The following is a 20427-nucleotide window of genomic DNA, read 5'->3' as shown; positions in this document are numbered from 1 at the left end:
GCAGTAAGTTTTTCTTGGAACTGCTGGATTTGTTCATGGTGTGGGAAATGGTTTATAAGCAGATTCTATTTGTAGCATTATACATTGCTGTAGCACGTGACTTTGGATGAGACACTCCACCACCCTTAGTCTCAGCGTACATGTTGTACATTTCTCAAAGCAGTCTGCAGTGTTTAATCATTTGTATAACGTTCTTGGAGATCCTATGACGAAGTCATTATGTAGATGAAAATGACAGCAAGTTGTTTTTTAATACCCTTGAATTAACTCAGCTGCCTAGTTAAAGGAAAGTTAGACTATTTCTTCCCTCCTCCCAGGGCTGGTGATTCACACTCCCTCCCAAGCCTTCTACAAGGCAAAATAACTTTTCTGCCTGTACTTAGGCAGTGAGAGAAAGCAGCTCATTAGCTTTGAAACTTCTTTGGCCATTTTCCCCCAAGCAGTGGACACTCTGGTCATCTGAGAACTGCGTATATTCTGCAAGACATTTAGATAACCGTGATTTTACTGTGGCACTGCAAAACCAAAACACCTGGCAAATAAAGGTGAATTCTTTATACCTGATCATTTTGAGATTAATCCTTTTAATAGAGGTGAAGGAAATGGTGTTTTTCCAAATAGCTCTGATACTGAGTACATGCGAGCTAATTGGCAGGAGAGCTGAAAACGTTGGTTTATAGTCTGTTGTGTTCCTTATGCAGCAATAAGTTGGCTTTGACAGAAATGAAATATGGCTGAGACGGGAATAACGTGCCTTTTTGCATCAGGAGAGTTTATTTAGCCTTTACTTTACATTGTTAAAAAGGTGACGCTTCTGTGCTGTTCCTCAACAATAAAACTCATTCCTTCTTTTACCCCTTATTCCTCAGCAAATTCCATCTCAGTCTGGCAAGGCTCAGTCATCGCCCTTTGGGATTGGAACAAGTCACACCTACCCAGCCGATCCGTCGTCATACAGTCCCCTTTCCAGCCCAGCCACCTCTTCTCCAAGTGGGAATGCCTACTCCAGCTTAGCAAACCGAAGTGCAGGGTTTGGTAAGTTTTAAATGAATTAACACAGAAATGCACATCAAAGTGAAATTCTCCAGCATTAACTTCATTAAAAATCTTCCAACCTGTTCTTTTGGTGGGTCGATGGGGAAGCCTGGTTGTGAAAGGGTTTTATTTTCTCCTGTTGAGCATAGCGGACAGGGATGACCTGTTCCCTCCATGCTGCACCTCCTCCACATCCAACACACTTCAGAATATTGTGGCACTTTATGGTGTGAGAGAAGTTCCCCCCCCCCCCCCAGTAAGTGGTGTCATGAAAGATTCAGAAGTTGCTTACATCACTAGTACATACCCTCCCAAATTGTGGTCAGCAGGTTCAATTTCTTTTTACTTCTCAGGAGAACACTTAAAATGACACAAATTTATATTCTTTTCATTTTTCAACTTCTCTGACTGCATGGCAGTGTCGTCGTGCCCCGAGGTGGCTTGTTGGAGTTTGGCTGGAGACAGGATTTTTTTGTATCCCCCACTGCTCCTAACCTAATCAGAGTAGGTGCCATGTTTTGCAGTAGTTTTCTTTTCCTATTATGTGCGAATTCTGTGGCTTTCAGACCATGACCCAATGGGTGACCCCTTGGTAAGTTTTCTGCATTCCTCCAGCAGAACAATATTCAGCAGTGAAAAAATTATAGATCCATCAGTGATAAATACACATGGAGTCCATGAAAAATATCGCTGGCTGATAATAATGTGCAATTCTAAAAAGCACAGGTAGCAGTGTGCTAATGTGTGTTGTTTTTCTCTGGTCCCCTGAGAATAAAATTGGTGCAGATCTGTTGCAGGTTAGCCTCACTGAGTGCAGACATGTGCTGCATTGCCTAGAAAAAGTGCATTGAAATGGAGCTCTTCCCACAGAGCTTATTCATGCCTTCATTTCCATTTCCACCAGGCTTTGTACATTTGTTTATGAGAGCGCCTTGCATTTCAGGCCTAAGCTACTTGGCAAGAGCCCTTTCACCTAATGAGAAACATTTCCTGACCTACATCAGTTTGGATACTATTAATAACACAGGCTTCACAGAGACAAATGTCTTGAACCTCTGGCTGGCAGTAACCGTTTTGCTGAAAAGAAGTATCATTTGCCTCACTGAGTTAATTTCAGTGTATTGTTCTGAGAAAGAAAAAAACCCAAAAAAACAACAAACCCAACGAACAGAACTTGCAGCTTTCTTTTAAAGGGTAACTTAGATGAATTTTGTTTTGGCCCATAAAATGGCTGCAGGGTTTCTGAGTCAGCTGAATTATTGGTTGTGGTAATGTCAGTAAGGGAAGAGCTGTAATTATCTACTTCAGATGTGATAGAAATACGTCACTACAGCCTGTTTACTTTCCTGTAAAATGTTCACTTTTTCTGTTGTGCATGGTTTAGCTGGTAGCCAAAAGGATTGGATTAAGCACGTGTTTCTGTATTTTCTGAAGTCATGACTGTGACTAGTGACTGATTGGACAGGATCAAGTCTGGTTATTGGAGACCTGACATAACATGCATGTAGAAGTTCGGCACAGGAATTTTGGCACCCTTGGCAGAGGGCACCGATGATCGGGGAGAACCAGATCTACCCAGCTTAGTGCTCTGCAGTGAGGGGAAAATAGACAAAAATTGTAGGAGTAGTTACAGAGGAAAAAAGGAAAACAAAGAAAAAGGAGAAAATGCTGGAGGAAAAGCATAAGCCTGGTGGCAAGCTTTCTAAAATGCTAATTCTTAGAAGGAGACATTGTAAATAATTGAAGGAAAATTATCCAAAAATTTTAAACATTTGGGGCCAGTCTGTAGAAGTACAGGGTAAAATGAGTCCAGCTTAAGTGTGACCTGTGACCGTACTCATGAAAAGTGTATGTGTGACCACATCAATGTGTGTGGCATCATGGTTTTTTCTGGTAGACTATTTAGAAGAAATCCATCTCCCTGAAATCATCATTTTAAGTGTATTTACCATAAAGCCTTGCTGTTGCCGTTACTCTCTGTGAAATTTAAATGGCCTCAGACTTTTAAGAAACCATCACCATTCAAACAGGACAATAATTTGCTACAATCTGCTTGTTAAATCATTTTGCAGTGCTAATATTGGAGGACAAGGTAGTCCCTCAAACAACACTCTGCATTTAATGCAGCAAGACTGTTTTTCTGTTGATCTTATTGTTTTTACATCTGCTTACATGCTTCTTGGATGAGTAGGTAACTGTGCACCCACTGCTCTGCAAGAATTAGTCTTTTAAAGAGAAAAAGAGCGTTCAGATGATGCAGTTTGATTTTTAAGTAAAATGGCAAATATTCCCTGCTAGTGATTAAAAACCAGTGGGGGAACACTCGAAAATTGTCTTGCAGTGCCTGGTTTATGGTGTCACTGGGCATTTTGCTGTAAGCAATTCACCTGCCATGTCGGTGCAGCCACAGCAATGAGCTTTGCTCTCGGGTTGTCCCCCACCCTGCAATCAGGGCTGAAACTCCTTTCAGCTTCCATCCCGCAGGGGCAGGGTGTTGCTCAGGGTCTTTTTTCCAAGTCTCATTTGCAAACATGGGCATTGATGGATGAAGCCTCAAAAGCAGGCAGACATTTTGAAGGAGCTGTTCTCTGACTTCTGCCCTTTCTCCCCCTGGCCAGCTGAAGGTGGCCAGAGCAGCAGCCAGTTCCAGGGGAGACCTTCCGAAGTCTGGTCCCAGTGGCAGAGCCAACATCACAACCAGCAAAGCGGCGACCAGCATTCACACCCACAGCCCAGTCAGACGGAGGTGTTCCAGGTGAGGGGAGTTCAGCGAGCCCAAAGTCCCTCTGACAACTTCTCACTGCTGAGTTGAAGAACTGTGGCCCTCCATGACTGGGGTGCTAGCAGGGCTTGGAGCAATTACTTCCAGCTGTGTGTTGCTGTGGGTTTGCGCTGCTGTGGGTTTGCACTGCTATTAACTGGCATTAGCTAGAACCGAGATGGTTTTGTTTTCTGCCAAAGAACGGCATCTTTGCTGATTTAAAGTACTGTTTTCCCTTCTCTTTGCACCCTGTACTTAGGGCTTATGTGTTCTGCAGGGAAGCCATGAGATAATCCCAAACAGAGTGTCTGTCTTATCCTGGTGCTGGCCTCTAAAATCCCAGTCAAATCCAATTAGACATCAGTGTAATTCTCTCTGATAGTTCAAGCAAGCAAGGAGTCTGGTACCCCGTAGAAGACAGTGGCAAATAATTTTTTAAGGTTAAAGCCAGTCAGATATTAGATAGCTGGTAAACAATCCTCTTCAACTACCTGATTTTGTAATATTAAGTATTATTTTGGGCCTTCACTGCAGATGGAGGGGACTTTTTAAGTTAACTAATAAGGTCTCTGTCCTTGTATAACTTGTTTTCAGATTAGATCAAGAAGACAGTTTGCAACAAAACAATGCAGATAAATGCAGAAAAGACAGTTCAAGCCCCAAGCAAGGTTTAGAAATGGGGCACCTCATTATCTTTTAGAAAGCAAATTCACCTGCAAGACTGGGCTCATGTTCAGTTGCTTGCAGGAATGCTGCAGAAGAGACATTAGCCTGAAAATATTCCTGTGTGAATGAACCATTGCTTCATACAGGAACAAATAACATCACTACCTCTGGAATAACTACCTGTCTGCATGCTCTTACCCCATGGCCCAGGCAAGATTAATCTGTTGCATGTCTCTCTGTAAGCAAAGTTTAATCGCTTTGCAAGTACTTTAACCCAAAGCATATTCAGGGTAATTCCGGTGGAGCCGATGGCAACGCACTTTGATGGCCCACAGAGATACGGGGTTCCAAGCAGCATCCTGCTTGTGTCTCAGGCAAGCGCTGTGTCCCAGCAAACGTCCTCTGAAATTTGTGGGAAAGAGGGCCAAGGGAGAACTGGGCTCACCTGAAGAGCTCTTGGAGGTGACTGTGCATTTAGAGGGAGTTAGGATAATAGCTGGATGTGATGAGAAACTTAGATGCTCAGTTCAAAGGCCTCCAAGAAGTTGCTTGGACTGTTTGTGCCTGAAACCAACCCTGGGTTAGCTGGACATAAGCAGAGAGGCAGACTTGAGAAGAGAGCTACCCTGCTGGGTCTGTACCTGAGGAGACCTTGCCTCAGAGGCCCCAGCAGCAGAAATGCCTTCAAAGAGGTGGCAATTTAAACAGGCGGGGCAGCTACAACTTCCCCTTGGCTGGGGAGGAATGTGGGAAAACATAAGATAACTGCGAGTTTTGGTCAGAAAATGAAGGTTGACCCTGGCAGCTGAGAAGCTGCCAGTTGCGTTCACAGCCTCTTTCACCACCATCAACAGGGATGCTACAGAGACCTCAGATGGATTTTAATCTGTCTTTATTTTGGGGTAAATTCTCAGTACGCAGCAGCTCTCAGTAGTTACTCCTTCACAGAGCAGATCCTGTGAGCTTTCTTATATGCTCTTTAGGTTTTGCTTTATTGTAAGGATAATGAGCCATCCCTGGCAAAACTTGGCTTTGCAGTAAGAGCTTATTATTGTAAGGACTGACAGGAAAAGCAAGCGTAAACTCTGGTTTTCTCAGCAAGGGATATCTTTTCCCTGTGGCTTCGGTCTCCGGCTGAGAGGAAAGGTTGAGTGTTTTTTGAAACCTCCTGCAGGGACCTCACTTGGCTCAAGACACGTGGGAGCAATTACCATGAAATCCCATTTCTCCTGAGAAGTTCCTGCTATTTCCTCTGCCTTTGTACGTGCAGGAAGGCTGCTTGGGCATCTTGTTAGCTGGGGTGATGTCCAGTCTTTGGTGTTCCTCAGAGGACGAAGAGCAGCAATACGTTCACTTACAAAGTGCTAGTGAGGACATGACACCCTCCCCAAACCCATGCTGATAGAGGAAGAGCTCCTTTCTGTTGGGTGCGGGTGTGAGTTGTTGAATACTTCCCATATAGTGAAACCAGAGAATTTGCTTCTTTCCATGTGTAGCTACCCATTCCAAGGGGAGCTGTTTCAGCCTGGGAGGAGTATGGGGCAGCTCAAAGGTGCCTTATTCAGGGGAGCAATCCAAAACTTCTGCCCGGCTCAAGTCCCACCTCCTGCTCAGAAACACTCCAGCAAAATATAAGTAGCACATAAGCCTTAGCCCAGCCCCCTGCACAGGTCTGGTTTTCACCTTATTTATCTAACCTTTGGCCTTCTCTGGGTTTACACTGAAAAGATGAACAGGAAACAGTTTGTGTCTGGATAACGTGTTAGCAAGTGACACTTCACTTTGATTTTTCCTTATCGTGCAGGACATGCTGCCAATGCCGGGGGATCCAACGCAGGGTACTGGCAATTACAACATTGAAGATTTTGCTGACCTTGGCATGTTTCCACCATTTTCTGAGTAGCTTGCGAAGCAGAAATGGAAGTTCTTCTCCAAGGCCGTTTCAGTGTAATTTTGGCTCTGCTTTTTCTGTGTTGCATTTCTGTAGAAGCTACTAAACCAGAAGACACATTTCTCATGTTTCAGATAGTGGTGTAGGGCTTGCTCTCTCCTCCTTGGGGTGCGTCAGTGCCGACAGAGGAGCTCCAGCACTTGCTAGTGTTCATTGACAGCTCCTTTTTTTTTTTTTTTTTATTTTTATTTTTATTTTATTGTCATCTACCTCAGAGATGAAAAACTTTGCTTGATTTTAAAAAAAAAAAAAAAATCTCTGAGTCTTAAATATTTGAATGTGAATGATACCTAATACTTCCTTTGAATGGTAATTTTTAAATAGATAACAAAGTAACAAAGACTAACAGAGAAAAGGTAAGGTAATGTCTTGTTACAGTGCCTACCGCTCAATTTCGATGCCTTGCTTTAAGCTTAAGTTTCTGGAAGCAGACACAATATTCTGTTTTCTTTGATTCTTGTAGTTTTTAGGTCACTTTAAATGTGAGATTAAGCAACATAACGTAGGCCTCTCTCACCAGAAGATTCAGCTCCGCCTTTTCTAACTTAAACTTGAATGTGTGTACATTTTGGTACTTTATGTATATCTTGTGCTGTATGAAGTGATTTCCTGTACTGGTTTCTTTTGCCTTTACAAAGGGTCCATTCTGGAGTGTACTGAAAAGGTTGACGATGTATGTGGAGGATTTAGATATCGTGGGAGCCTCCATCACTTCACATAGGTGTTCTTACTTTTAATTCAGGTGGTTCTCTATTCAGAACAAACATTTACTTACATAAGCTATTAGTCTGTTTTTGCACTGAATTGAGGCCTATAACTCTATACATTTCTCACTGGCTGCTTTAATTTCTATTGTTCTTGCTTTCCCAAAAATATTGCCTCGTGAAAAAAGACTGTAAACACATCAAGATTGCATTTTCTATATTAGCTGCATTTCCTTTCTGTGAAGTACTTTTTTATACTGTGAAACCTTACATTTTAACAGTGCAACGTGGTGGCCTATTAACTAGGAAATCATTCAAGCTCATTTGCTGCAAGCAGTGAGGTGGTTTTGTAGTGTATAATTTTTTTAGAGTGAGTTGGTAATAGATATCAATTGGACTACTGTCCACTGCGTACACAGTGATAACTTGAATTTTTGCTTGGATTCCCAAGCAATCACTTCTGTTAAACCCTGTTAACCCTATTCTGTTAAATATGGGATTTTCAGCTTACTGATTATGTTGGGGACTCTTGACTATTCTGAATGCTATATGCTCTTCCACAGAGGTAAGTTAATCACCTCATCTTCTTGGGCGAGTCACCTACCATATGTCTTCACCAGAAATTTTTATTCAGCATTTCATATGCATGTCGAGTTGCAGAGGTTGGGTTGTAAGGGTAGCATTTTTATCCAGATCATTTCTTCTGGGATGGGAGGAGAAGGAGTCGCTCACGAAGGACGAGGAACCCAGAGTTCCCACCTGTAGGTTGTTCATAACATTCAGGGTTGGATGGTGGTAACCAGCCTTTGCAGAGGAGGAAGGGGACAGCTTCCCTCGGCCTTTCCGTGTTCGGGGGCCATCGTGGACCTTGAAACAGCAACCCCAGGGCATAGCCCCCATTTAGAAGATCTCAATGTCTGCAGCAATTCTTAGACCTCACAGCACTAAGGCCTGCCTTCTCATAGCTCCTCTCGAACTCTGGGGTGCCTCCGACGGGAGGTACCGTGCGCATCACTGCAGTGCACCTTGTCAGGATAATATCTTGAAAAGCAGGCAGGCCCCCGTCCGGCAGCCTGCTCTGGCCACACAGGCTTTATGCTGACAAGCAATGCAGGTGGCTGGGCTGCAGCGAGCATGACCCAGGGACACGGCTTTAACTCTGAGCCATAGGGTGGTGTTCCCGTCTGACTTTGCTTTCCCAGCCTTCTCCGAGAACAGCATGTAGTTTTCAGTATCCAGGAAGAGTCCTTGCTACTGTTTCTCTCACTAAATCTGGGACCAATCTCTTACCCTATGTGCAAGTGGAGCTAGGAACTCCTTTTTTTTAGGACATTTTTTCATATCTCTAGATGCAGTACTGGGGAGGCCTCAGATCTCCTGGTCTGTACTTGCCTCACCAAAATCACGCTGAGAACAAACAAAAAACCTCGTATCTCTTCTCTCCCAGAGATCAGGAAAATACCTTCTTAGGTGAGCAAGCCATGTGCTTACGTACTATTCTTTTAAATACATGGATGTTTATTCTCTTGGAGCCTTCTCCCTTTTCGCTCGCACCGCTCGGATGAATGACTGCTCATTGAATTAGATAGGCAAAGCTCTGCTGTCCCAGAATGACATTCGTTGATGTCTGTAGTAGGTGCCTAGATGCTGCGCCGGCTGAGCGAGGCGGTCAGCGTTTGTACAGCAGGGCGTGCTTTTAAAAGGGGCTAATCACAAGGGACAGAACAGTAGATGAGCAGTTTGTATCTTTGCACAGAAGATACTTGGCATGATAAACGTCAGTTGTTCTAAAATTTAAAAAAATATTTCTCCGTAAAGTGAAAAATGAATTGGAAAAGTGCCGTTCCTCTGTTGATTTTACCCAACAAACTGCTCAAAGTATATTTATAACTTACTTTTGTTCCTGAATTCAATCTAAAAATAAGTTTTTTGAAATAATTTTACTTCTCCTAACATCAGCAATGATAACTTCCTTAGTGTGTCATGGTTTTTGTACTAGTGTAGAAGCCTTCTCGTGTACAGAATTTGGTTGTGCAGTTAGAAGCGCACTGTTAGCAGAATTTCAAGCACATCTGTTTTTTGTTGTTGTTTTTAAATACAGTATTATTTTTCTGAAGCCAGTATGCCTGAGGCATCGGGGCATGGACTGCTTCTCACCTTGTAGACCACTCCTGCCTTTCTGGTTGGGAAAGGGGATGGCAACTCTGTTAAGGGGCAGTCTGGATAGTGCCAGGTTTGGGTTCCCCCTGTGAACCACTATCATCCCACGTTTCTGTTCTGCCATCCCGAGCCCGTGCTTTCTTCTTGGCGTTTCCACCCTTCCTTACCTCCCCTCCCGTTCCCGGCCATCCCATCTCTGCAGCGCTTTCCCACGCCCGAGTGGGAGGCGTTGGGTTGCCGTTCCCGAGCCACCGAGGAGGGAGCACTTCACGAGCTTAAAGTTGGGCAACTTTGTGCTTCTGACCAAGCGAACGAGCAAGTTCAGCATTTGCTACCGCTGCTGGGCATCTTGCGCTGCCCTCGCCGTGTGCTGCCATCGTGTCAGTGGCTTGCTCCTCTGAAACAGCCTCGTCCCAGATCTTGTGGCCGAAAAAGCTGTGTAGTGTTGGCTGTGCTGTATCTTTTTGTCACGTGTTTGGTTACTAAAGCAACTTACTTATCCTATAGCTGAAGTTATAATGTGCATTTGGAATGCTAACGTTTTTATTACGTGCCGTTGGTGTAGCTTTGCTGGCACTTCGGCTGCCGGTTTCCAGAATTTCACAGGTGGTGGATTTCTCATTTCTTTTGTGTTTTTTAAGCTGGAAATAAAGCTGTGATTTCTGATCAAACTGTGTTGCAAACACAGTGTTTCTTGAAATGGAATCTTTTGGTTTTTAAACTGTTGGAGCAAGAAACCGCAAATAGTAATGGTCTGGGTGAGTTATTTCAATGAGCGGGCGTGTAGACTAATAAGATTTTAGATGCTAAAACATTTACGTTCATTTATTCAGACAAGCAATCCCGTTGAACAAGAGGGACTCCATCACATTACTTGTTATAAGTGCTACTGGCAGTAGCTACGGTGATGCTTTTAACCAGATAGTTCCATTTGTAGCTTTGTTGCCTTTTTTTTTTTTTTTGAAGTACAGTATGAAACTGTAAATACTTCTTGCAGTACTGCCTTTTTAACTCTTAATTACTTTTGGCACAGTGTTAAATAGTGTTGGATTTACCCAATTGCTATGACATATATTTTTATACATAGGTGTACTCTTTTTTCGAGAATAATACAGCCATTTTGTCATTAATGCCTTATCAGTGTCATACTGCTGTTGCTCTTTTTTTGCAAGGTATCGAGTGGACTAATTTGTAGTTCAGATATTTTCACTTTTCCTGGCAGTGCTCAAGTTTTGGCTTCAGGTGATTTTTGCCAGAGTCCCATTTTTCACAGTTGTTAGCTGTGAGAAGAGGAGAATGTGGGCTTGGTTTTGTTTCTATTAATGGAGGAAAGAAAAGGTGATGGCATCTAATTGTCTTTAAAAGGTCAGTCTTTTCCTACTCTAAACCAGAGTGCATTTCATAGAACTGATGACTGTGGGCACTGATTACTTTGTGTAGATTAATGGTCTTTAAAAAAAAAAGAAAAAAAAGAAAAATAAAACAACTCCAAAAATGGGCTTCTGTCATTGTTAGGCACTTGGTTACGTACCTGTTTAAACTCTTCATATTGATGTGAAATTGTGCTGTGGATAAAGTGTATTTTGTACTTCTGAATGTTCTATATTTATGACTAACAAGTACAGAATCGGTTGTGTGTATGTATAACTAATAACTGCCTTTTTAAATTTCATTAAAATAAAAATGTCATGAGCTGTTGTTAATTCCTGTCTTTGTGTAAATAAGATACGCTGCTGGGAATCATCAAGTAGGAAATAACCCTGAATTATAAGATTCATGCCAAAAATTGGAAGATTAGGCATTGATCTTTGTCCTTGAAATCTCCTCCTGTGCTGTGTGGTTGTGGATGAGAAGTTCCTCTTTTATCTGTCTTGCATAAAGGCTGTCCAGAGGGAGCGGGAGAGGAATGAGAGTTTGGGATCTCCACTTTTAAACGAAGTTCCAGAAAAACATTCGTTAACAGCCCTGTTCTGATGACACTGAAGTGTGTGAATTGGTATCTGTATTGTAGAGGGTTTCGTAACAGCACAGTTGATTTAGAATTAATTTATAGTCTCTGGCAATTTTTATTCACTCCCTGGGGTGGTAACACAGTGGTTTCTTTGTCCACCTTTTGGTCTCATTGTTCAAAATGTAAAAATACTTGTATCCTTCTCACAAACATTCTAGTGACCTTTTCAGACTTTCTTATGTAAAGTGCATTTGCCTTTCGCTGTGGTTCTTCATTGTATTTACTGTATTTCTTTGTAGACTTGATAGTTTGTCAGCAGGATTTACCTTGCTAATAAGTCCAAAAAGCTGATGACTGGACCATGGCAGGGGCTGAAGACGCTGTGCTCTAGGGCATGCATTCCTGGTGCAGGGTGGGTGGTGTTTTCACAGCTTGGACTTCATTTTCAGGGCTCTGCCTGTGGAGAACAGACATGGGCTCTGCTGGGACCCAACGGGAAACCTGCGGCCAAAGCAGGGTGCTGGGATGTGTTTAATCAGATGCAGCCACCGGCCCCACCTGCTTTGTCAGGCTCTGCTCGCTAAGTGCTCATCCCAGAGAGAGAGGTTGGTCAGTGAAAATGTTCCTTTCGTGCTGTTTTGCTGTGGAAATTGGGCTTTCAGCAAAGTGATGTTCTTTTGACATTTCCCCAGATGCTTGTGAACATCTTGGATGGATGGATACGCCCCAGACCACGGACCCACCTCATTTGGAAATGCAGCGTACCTTCATCATGGCAGCTGTTTCATGTGTTTTCAGTGCATTTTAATAGGCTCTTAGTTGCTTTTGAAGAACATTATCCAAACAGAAAGGCACACACGGAACGGGTGTTGCACTGATGCCAAGCAGAGTATGGTGTGGTTGGGCTGGTTTAGGATCTCTCCTAGCACTCCTTTCAGATAGATTGTCACTAAACCTGTGCTCTCATTTGCTAAATCAAGTGTAGTTTTGGGCACCAGAGTGACAACTGGATGTGGAAGTGGTGGGAGCTATTAATTTTGGTGTGAAATCTGGGATTGGAGATACTGGATGTGAAACGGAGCCAAAAGTTTGGTGACAAGTAGTCACTGCAGCTCAGCGTGGCAGGACACTCCGGTAGAAATTCACACACAAAGGCTGGCACACAGGAAAGAAATGCAGTCCAGGCTCACTGTATTCCCTACTCTTAGCATCTTTGGCTCTATAAACTGGCACTAATGACTCATAACAACAGCTCAAGTCTTCATTATGATGATAGAAATCTATTTTTCTTAATTTTTCCATGGGAGCTAATTCTTAGCCACATTTCCATCAATATACCATCATAGTTCAGGAAGTATTACTCATTTAATTTTCCCAGTTTCTCTCCAAGTTGGATGTAACGGGGACAGATACAGGATGAATTCTTCCATCCTTTTTCACCAAGTTTCAGCATATTCCTGGTTGGAAATACGTGGCAGAATCTTTCTTCAGACTTCTTGGTCTGTCCCACATAAAATAAAATGGAATCACTTGAACTGTATTAATGGATTTGGGATCAGATCCAGAGGTTGCTAGGGCATCTTTTCATTAGCTCTGGAAAAAATGATCTTCTAATTATAGACTGGCACTAAATACTAACATACAAAATGTGCCTTTTGGGACCCAACTGAAAAAAATGTCAACCTAAGGCTCACACATGGAAGATGCAGCACTGCTTAATTGTGAATACCATGGCTTTTGCAGACAAAAATATAACAGCTGTACACACATTGCTGTAATTACAAATATGCAGGCACAACTCAGAGGGACAGAAGAAAGCCCAAACTGCAGCTTAGAAACCTGCCCCAATGCACGCACCCTATTAGAGAAGACTAAATCGCCCAAGACTTCGGTGTGCTGCTGCCTCTTATAAATAGCGAGTTCCTCTTTTTAGCTAAGAAGGTGAGGTTTTAAATACCTGAAATGTTTTTAAAAACAAGAGGACCTGAAGCATAGAAGCAGCGCAAGGTTGAACCACTTTGGTGCACCCTATCATCCCAAACACGTTTTGGCTGGCTCGGAGAGCCTCGCCCCCAGTGGCTGCCCATCCCTGGTTGCTGTGGCTAATGAGCCTTCCCTGGAGCCCAAAGCAGTTCTGTGTGTGGCCCTGACAGGAGGCAGCTTCGGTCTGCAAAATAAGATCACAGTACAGTTATTTTCCACTTAACGCTAGGATTACTGGCCAGATAGACCCCTTGTCACTGTGGAGCAAAGATTCTGAAGGCCTAAGTTGCTGCTCTCTTTGTAGTTTTCAGACCTCCGCTTTGCTAAATAAACACAGAAGAAAAAATGCTGCCCTGGCGCACATACACACAACCCACACTGCCTTCTCGTCAGTGTGTGTAGCAGGAGGCGAAGACTGGATCATAATACTTTCCACTTAACAAAGGAATTTGTACTGTGGGCTTTATCTCAAAAGCAGCCCTCCTCTCCCTTGATTTCCTTCGTTGCTTGTAATTTCTACGTGTCCAGGGCCAAACGGGTGTGAAGGCCCAGGACGAGGGATACCAAGAGATGACTCACAGAGGAGGTGTAAATGCTGTGGGATTCTTTCCTTTGTGTAAGTCACACTCACTCAAATGTCATGACTTTGGTTCTGGTTCATGTAATTTGGAGCAAAAGACATCAGGAGGCAACACTGACTGAAGAATTATTTTTTTTTTTATTTTAAAAAGGGACTCTTGATGGGTCCTCCCTCCATTACCTGCTGCTGCCCTCTCCAGCCACCGAGAGAGCGCAGAGTACTCTGAGCAAAAATTTAGGGCTGTTTGAAGTAATCTGGGCTGGTCTCTGGATACAAGGAAAAGACGCAGGCTGCTTGTCCCAGCATGGTCTGCTGTGGGAAACACAAGTGAGCACAGAGCATCTTTCCTTCATAAAAGGTACCTAGAAAAACCAGCTCCTGACCCTCCTTGCAGTGTCCCCTTGGCACCAGCTTGCAGAGGTGAACTCCCAGTCCTGCCTGCACCTCCCTTTCCCCCCCAGTGCTCTCCAGTATGTGACTGTTCAACCCCCAGAGCTCCTGCAAGGCCCCTGTTCCAAAATGGAACAAATTATGCTATGGTAAAAGAAAATCTGGTTTTGGACATAGATTTTACACAGCATCAAATAATCATGGCCTCTTCCTTTAATACCAAGCATGTGTCATCGTGGCTGTCTTTTGTGTAGTCGGGAAAAGTTGTTGCCCAATGATTTATTCAGTGAGGTAGGAAGAGATCTTTGTCATTGTACCCATGAAGCTCAAACACTGAATATTTACATCTATCTTGATAGGGCGTGGAAATCACACTCTTTGACTGAAAAATATCTTGATTTTATGCTATGCAACCCTGAAACTAGAGGGTTACAGCTTTATGAAGAATTTGCAGAACTGATACCTCGTTAACTCAAAGTGCTTATCTTTTCAATTGTCTTTTAAAAAAATGCATTTGGTGGGGTTGAGGAAAAAAAAAGTATGCATTGGAATTTGTGAAATTCCTGCAAAAAGTTTTAATTATTGAGAAACTATACAGTGGTGTGTGCTTCCTTTAAGCTACATTGCTGTCCCCACTGCACAGAGATCCTTAATCTAAAGGAGTTCTGAATTGGAGTTTATTTAGATTCTTAACATATTTTTTATGACCTCTCTGATTTAAGGTCAGAGACCTCAGCAGGGAGTCAATGCAAGTTGTCCCTTTAATCATTTGAGTTCTAAAGATTCATCAGAGTTATGCGAATTGACCTAAATTTTCAGATCCTGCTGAGGGAATGGGGTTCTGCACTAACCTACCAAGATTGACCTGGATATATCATCTGGTAATGAAATACTGGAGCACACCCACTGAAGAAAGTGTCAATTATATAAATAAGGCTACTAAAAGACAAAAGCCCTAATTCAGTAAACGGTAATATTTGATATTTATAGATCACTATAGATAGCCATGACACTTCATTGCAGACTGTACACCCACTCTGAGCTCAGGCAACAGATTTCCTTTGACAGGCTTGTAAAATCCCCATTTTATCCCTTGCACCACTGTGTCAGTAAAGGGTGGGTGGGTAGATTTTTGTACCGATGTTAATAAGGTGTCAAGGCAATTTTACAAGACTGTTTTAAAACCAACCAAGAAAAAAAAAACCATTGAAAAGAGAACTTTATTAGCAGGGGTGGGAATATCAGATAACAGATTCCTGGTTTTCTCTTAGTTTTGTGCTCGTTCTCCCATCAGGAGTATGTTTCACAGCCATTTAAAACACTGGAGCTGAACTTCCAGCAACAAGTCCATTAATAACTCCTCCTTCCAGGAGGTTCTAAAATTGGGTTAAAGATACCCTGAAGGCTCAAATTTCTTTGCTGTTAAAGTCTGTCATCCAGAAGAAAAAAATCTCTCTCCCTCTCAAAAAAAAAACAAGAAAAAGAAAAAAAAAGGCTTTCTGTTCTTTCAGTTTCTTTCAGTTGTTTCTCATGAAGAGAATATGCGCTAAATGCTGTGTTTGTCAGATTTTAAAATCTTTCCCTGTCACCTATGAAAATTAGGTAAAAACCTATCCTTTTCTCAAATGTATCCAGAAATGCTGCTGAAATGGTTGCCGCCTTCCTCTGTTCCTCACCAGCCTCGGAGCTCGGCAGTAGTGGAGGAGAAGGTCTGATTCCTGAACTGCAGGTCGCAGGGGGGCTTTGCAGCCACAGCCTGTGGCTCAGGAGGTCCCGTTTTGGACATTCGGAAAAACCTTTTCATTCAGAGAGCTTGTGCAGCGTGGGAACAGGTTGCTGAGGGCTCCTGCTGTCTCCATCCTTGGCTGGACAGAGCCTTGGTTGGCCAGGTACCAAGCTGGGGAGAGCCCCGCTTCCCCAGGAGGTGGAAGAGGTGGGTCCATGGGTCCTGTACCACCAGTGTTCCTGGGATTCGGTGGGGTCGAGGTGGAAGAGGTGGGTCCGTGGGTCCTGTACCACCAGTGTTCCTGGGATTCGGTGGGGTCAGCTCCAGCTCAACCACGGAGTCAGAGAAGGCACCAAGACCTTTACACGGTCACTGACCCTGAGTCAGTTAAAAAGTCTAGCTGGCCTCCTCAGCAAGTTAGAGCAGCCGCAGGAACATTCATGGCCACAAGACTTTCTCGGGCTGCGGCCACCTCCATCTCTGTCTCGTTCACGCCTTGACACATCCTTTCCCAATATCCAGAAGCCTGAGAAAGTGCTTTGTACCACACTGCCTGTCAGATGTTATGCCACCTAGCTGTTCCCACACCCATCCTCCTTTGCAGAAATTTGCTTTACAAAGAGCAGACCAGTTCTCTAAAATGACTCAAGCTGTCGACAAAAATCCCCTCAAGCTGCTGACAAAACCCCAGAGATACAGTCTATCAGCAAGGCCAGTCTCTGAGTTTTGCAAGCAACTTTTCCTTCTTATTACAGGCTCTGGGAAACCGAGAGAGGGGAAAAAGGAACCAGAGTGAAGAAACAAAATAGCTATTGCCTGATTTGGAACATTTTTTGCTGGATGATCTCCAATATTCCATTAAATAAAACCCTTATTAACAGCAGAGTCAAACACAAACACGGCAGTTACCAGACGTAACGACGGTGGGAGAAGTAAACAACAAGGATATTTAATGAGTAAGAGAACAATTTAGCTACCAGATAAAGTAACTTCCTGTAGAATTATTTCCATCATCATCACCCAGAAGCGATACGGATTGGTGTGCATGCAGTTTCTAGGTCAAATGTGAAGTCTACTCGGTAATCAGGATGCTATAGCAAAAGTATCCTGAATTGAAGGAATCTAAGAAGGAAGGCTGTAATTTCCAATGGTGTCGCAGCATAGGCCCTAGTTCAATATCAATTTAGGGTTTATTTGATTTTTAACTGGCTGAGCTAGACTAGAGCCAGTTATTTCATTGTACTTACAATCCCATCATCATGCAAGTTCCTGTTCAGATGTAATATTTGACGTGTTCATCAGCTTTCTGGAAACTGATGCTTCTTAATCATTAATATTCCTGGGCTAAAAGTTAGCACTGCTACTTGTTCACTTTTTCACTTCACTAAGGATCTGCAAAGCTGTAGTGGTTTTACCAAGAAAGCTTGTGTTCCTTTACTGCTAGGAACAGCGACAAACTGCTGCAGCGTGTTTATGGATGATCTCAATTTGGAGCAGAAAGACTTGCACAAGACCGTGTCAGATGCATCATTTCTGATTCAGGGACTGGCTAACCCAAACCCATGAGAGGTGAAGACAGAGGAGAAAGTTAGAGCCAATGCATCCCTCCGTGGTCTTTTTGGGGGTGTTTTTGACCCTGGGTACCGCATCGGGGCCTCTCCCCCCCCAGGACTAATGCATTGATCCTCAACATCAAGCTGTGACGAGGAGGTGTCTTTTTGGGATGCTGACATACACAGGGGTTAAGTGACTCTGTCTGTGCACCAAAGCAAATCACTGGTGACCCAAAATCACAACGTGGGAGTTCCTGACTCCTAGGCCCGTGCTCATTCCACTAGACCACACTGCCTCCTGAGAAAATATGTCTTAATGGTATCTGGCCAGCTGTGTAAACATGTCAAGAGGCAACCATGTAAAACTGAACTGCTCCCATTATGCAAGTTATAGTCTCTTTTATTTGTAAGGACAAATCCTAAATCCCTCCTCCAAAATGATATTTTCACAAACAAAAAATAGGGAAGTGAGGAAAAAACAAAGTAATTCCAGAAAATGTTGATGTTTGGGGCTACGGGTGACACGACCAAGTTCATTTCCCCTTGAAGAGTGAGCCTCTTCCCCTCTACCAGCCTCTACTTTGCAACCTAGCTTCTTGTTTGAGAGCTAGTTTCGGGGACGGATGGGCCAATGCCGAGATGGCGGAGGGGAAAGGCACGTCTTTTTTTACCCTATGAGGTTTCCTCAGCCGTCGAACAACCTCTCCCCTGCTTGAAAATACGTTGTTGTAAGAATCAAAGCTATCAATGAGTCCTGAATAACAGTGAGGTCTGAGCACCCTCAGCGTTCAGTGTTATGTTTTTTCATTTTGCCTGTGTTATGGGAAGACAAAACGTTGCCTGGTGTGGGGCACGGCCAACCACCCAACGAGATCTTTATTCTTCTATTAAAATCCCCCTTTCCTGCCTGAGCATTGCAGGGCATTGAAGAGTAAGGGGTGTATTTAACACCAATGTGACCCATCCTCCCAAACGCAATTGTAGCAACATCTGATATAATGTTACAAAATTGTTACAAAAAACCTGTCCAGTTGCCATTTACTACCGCTCTAAGAGGATCAAAAGCGCTGGTTTGGGGTAAGTAAAGTGCCCCAGCACCTGCTTGAGCTGACTCCTCTCTGACAAAATGTTTCAGGCTCCAGTGGGACTCAGGTATGCCTGAAAAGCAAAACCGCTGCTGTACTTGCTCCCTAGTTCCCTGTCAAGGGTCCTTCTCTTGGCTCTGTAGGTGGCACAGGCACCCCAGGACTCAAATCACTTCCCTTTGCTCCAGCGCGTGGGCAGAGCTGCATCACAAAATAGTGAAATTCCAAACAATTTGGTTCAGGTTCTGGTGTTAATGCAGTTGCTAAGTGACAACATTTCCCCAATCCCACCACTCCGCACTCTGCTCTAACGCATCGGAAAGCTTTATCCGCAGGAGCAGACCGTGACAGCGTGTTTCAGCTTTCAGCTTTGCTCTTAGCCGTGTATTTACGTTGTTTCTGCAGCGTTCCTGAGTAGTATTTTCTCTGTTCCTCTCCGGCAGAGCCGGGTTCCCCTGGGAAGTCCACCCATGCAGGGCTGGAAATGCAGCGCGCCGTTCCTGTGCTGCTGGCTGCACGGTGACGACGTGAAAGGGAAACGTTCACCTTCTGTGTCACTTGCAGCAAGCTTATCCCACAGGGTCTTCAAGGTCCACAGAGGTCTTCTGGGGCTGGGGTCTGAACGACAGCAGTAAGTAATGAGCCGAGCACTGCAAAAAGGCACAGCTCAGCTATGGCCCTGATTATGGATGATGTATTATTTTATTCTTTGTTCAGTAGGATTGTGTTGGAGCCTGCGAGGCCCACTCCTGTTATTATGTTAGGCAGTGGATAATGAGAATAAAAAGGCAGTCTCTGTCCCAGTGAAACAGATGAAAGATGTCTCAGAAATTCCAGGTGTGTTAATTAAGCAGGAATGCCTAGTACAGGCAGGAACAAAGTTTGAGTGTTGGATGCTAAAGAAAACGCCCGTGTTGGCAAGGCTGAGAGCAGATACTTTTCACGGAGAAAATCACGGGTAGGGAGTTTTCATGGCTTCTTTTGTATCTGAGTTTCCTGTTGGGATCATCACTTCCATGATTTTCCCCTTCGTCCTTGCCCTCCCCTTTCCCATTATCAGCCCCTTCTGGTCTGGATTTGTCTCCAGGAGGAGACGGGTGAGAAAATGCCTCTCTGGATGTGTTGAGTGTGATATATGCCCCATGTACAGTGATTTGGAGCTGACTCTGGCTGCACTGGGCACCAGCGTTAGCAATGCAGTCAGTGTAGCATCTTATCTGGCCTTGGTATGTCAGTGGAGTTGTTCAGCTCACCCAGGCAGGCAGGTCTGGGCCTCTCCTGTACATTACACCAGGACTAAAGACAAGCTTTACACAGACGTGAAGGCTCGCACAGTGCTGGGTTCATGAGGAGATGCCATTTGGTTCACCAGCCCCATCCCAACTGGGCAGCTGTTGGCAGCTGCGTGACGTTGCTGGTGAGTCCGTCAGACCTGGCTTTCTCACGTGAGGCTCCTCTGCTCCCCGTTACACTGAGGCTGGAGGAAGAGCACCCAGCTGCCTCATCAGCTGTCCGAGGCGATGGACTGGCTCTGAATTTTGCTGACGAGGACTGCGGTAGAGGGTTTTTGTAGAGGCCCCGGCTCAGGGCAGGATTTTAGCAGGTGTTGAGGTCTCCCGGAGGCCAGTTTCCGGCAGGCTGAAAGCAGCCTTTCAGCATTACCAGTGATGACATTGGATGAGAAAACATTTTTTTTTAAACAGTAGTTTCTTCAAAGCAAGATGTAAAAAGCAAAAAGTCCTTCTCAAACTAGAATTTGCTTCCTAGAGTAGAGCACCGAAGACTAATGAAAGCCAGATGCCTTGGCCTGTCCCAGGAACAGGAAAGGGAAGAAAAGCTGACCTCAGCAGCCTGAAAATCTATAGTTACAGGAACCTGCTCC

General features: G+C 44.0%; 1 protein-coding gene across 2 annotated transcripts in view; it reads left to right on the top strand.

Moving 5' to 3' along the window:
- ARNT2 (aryl hydrocarbon receptor nuclear translocator 2) overlaps nucleotides 1–6606 on the top strand; it is a 104867-nt gene extending 98261 nt beyond the window's left edge. For both annotated transcript variants that reach the window (XM_049812745.1, XM_049812744.1), the window contains 3 exons: nucleotides 870–1035; nucleotides 3654–3790; nucleotides 6267–6606. In XM_049812745.1, coding sequence (XP_049668702.1) covers nucleotides 870–1035; nucleotides 3654–3790; nucleotides 6267–6365 — 402 coding nt within the window. In that variant the 3' untranslated portion in view covers nucleotides 6366–6606. The remainder of the gene's footprint in view (nucleotides 1–869; nucleotides 1036–3653; nucleotides 3791–6266) is intronic.
- Nucleotides 6607–20427: the final 13821 nt, after the last annotated feature.

Source organism: Accipiter gentilis, chromosome 10 (genome assembly GCF_929443795.1).
Source record: "Accipiter gentilis chromosome 10, bAccGen1.1, whole genome shotgun sequence".
Classification (NCBI taxonomy): Eukaryota; Metazoa; Chordata; class Aves; order Accipitriformes; family Accipitridae; genus Astur; species Astur gentilis.
This window is presented reverse-complemented; position numbering and strand designations above follow the sequence as displayed.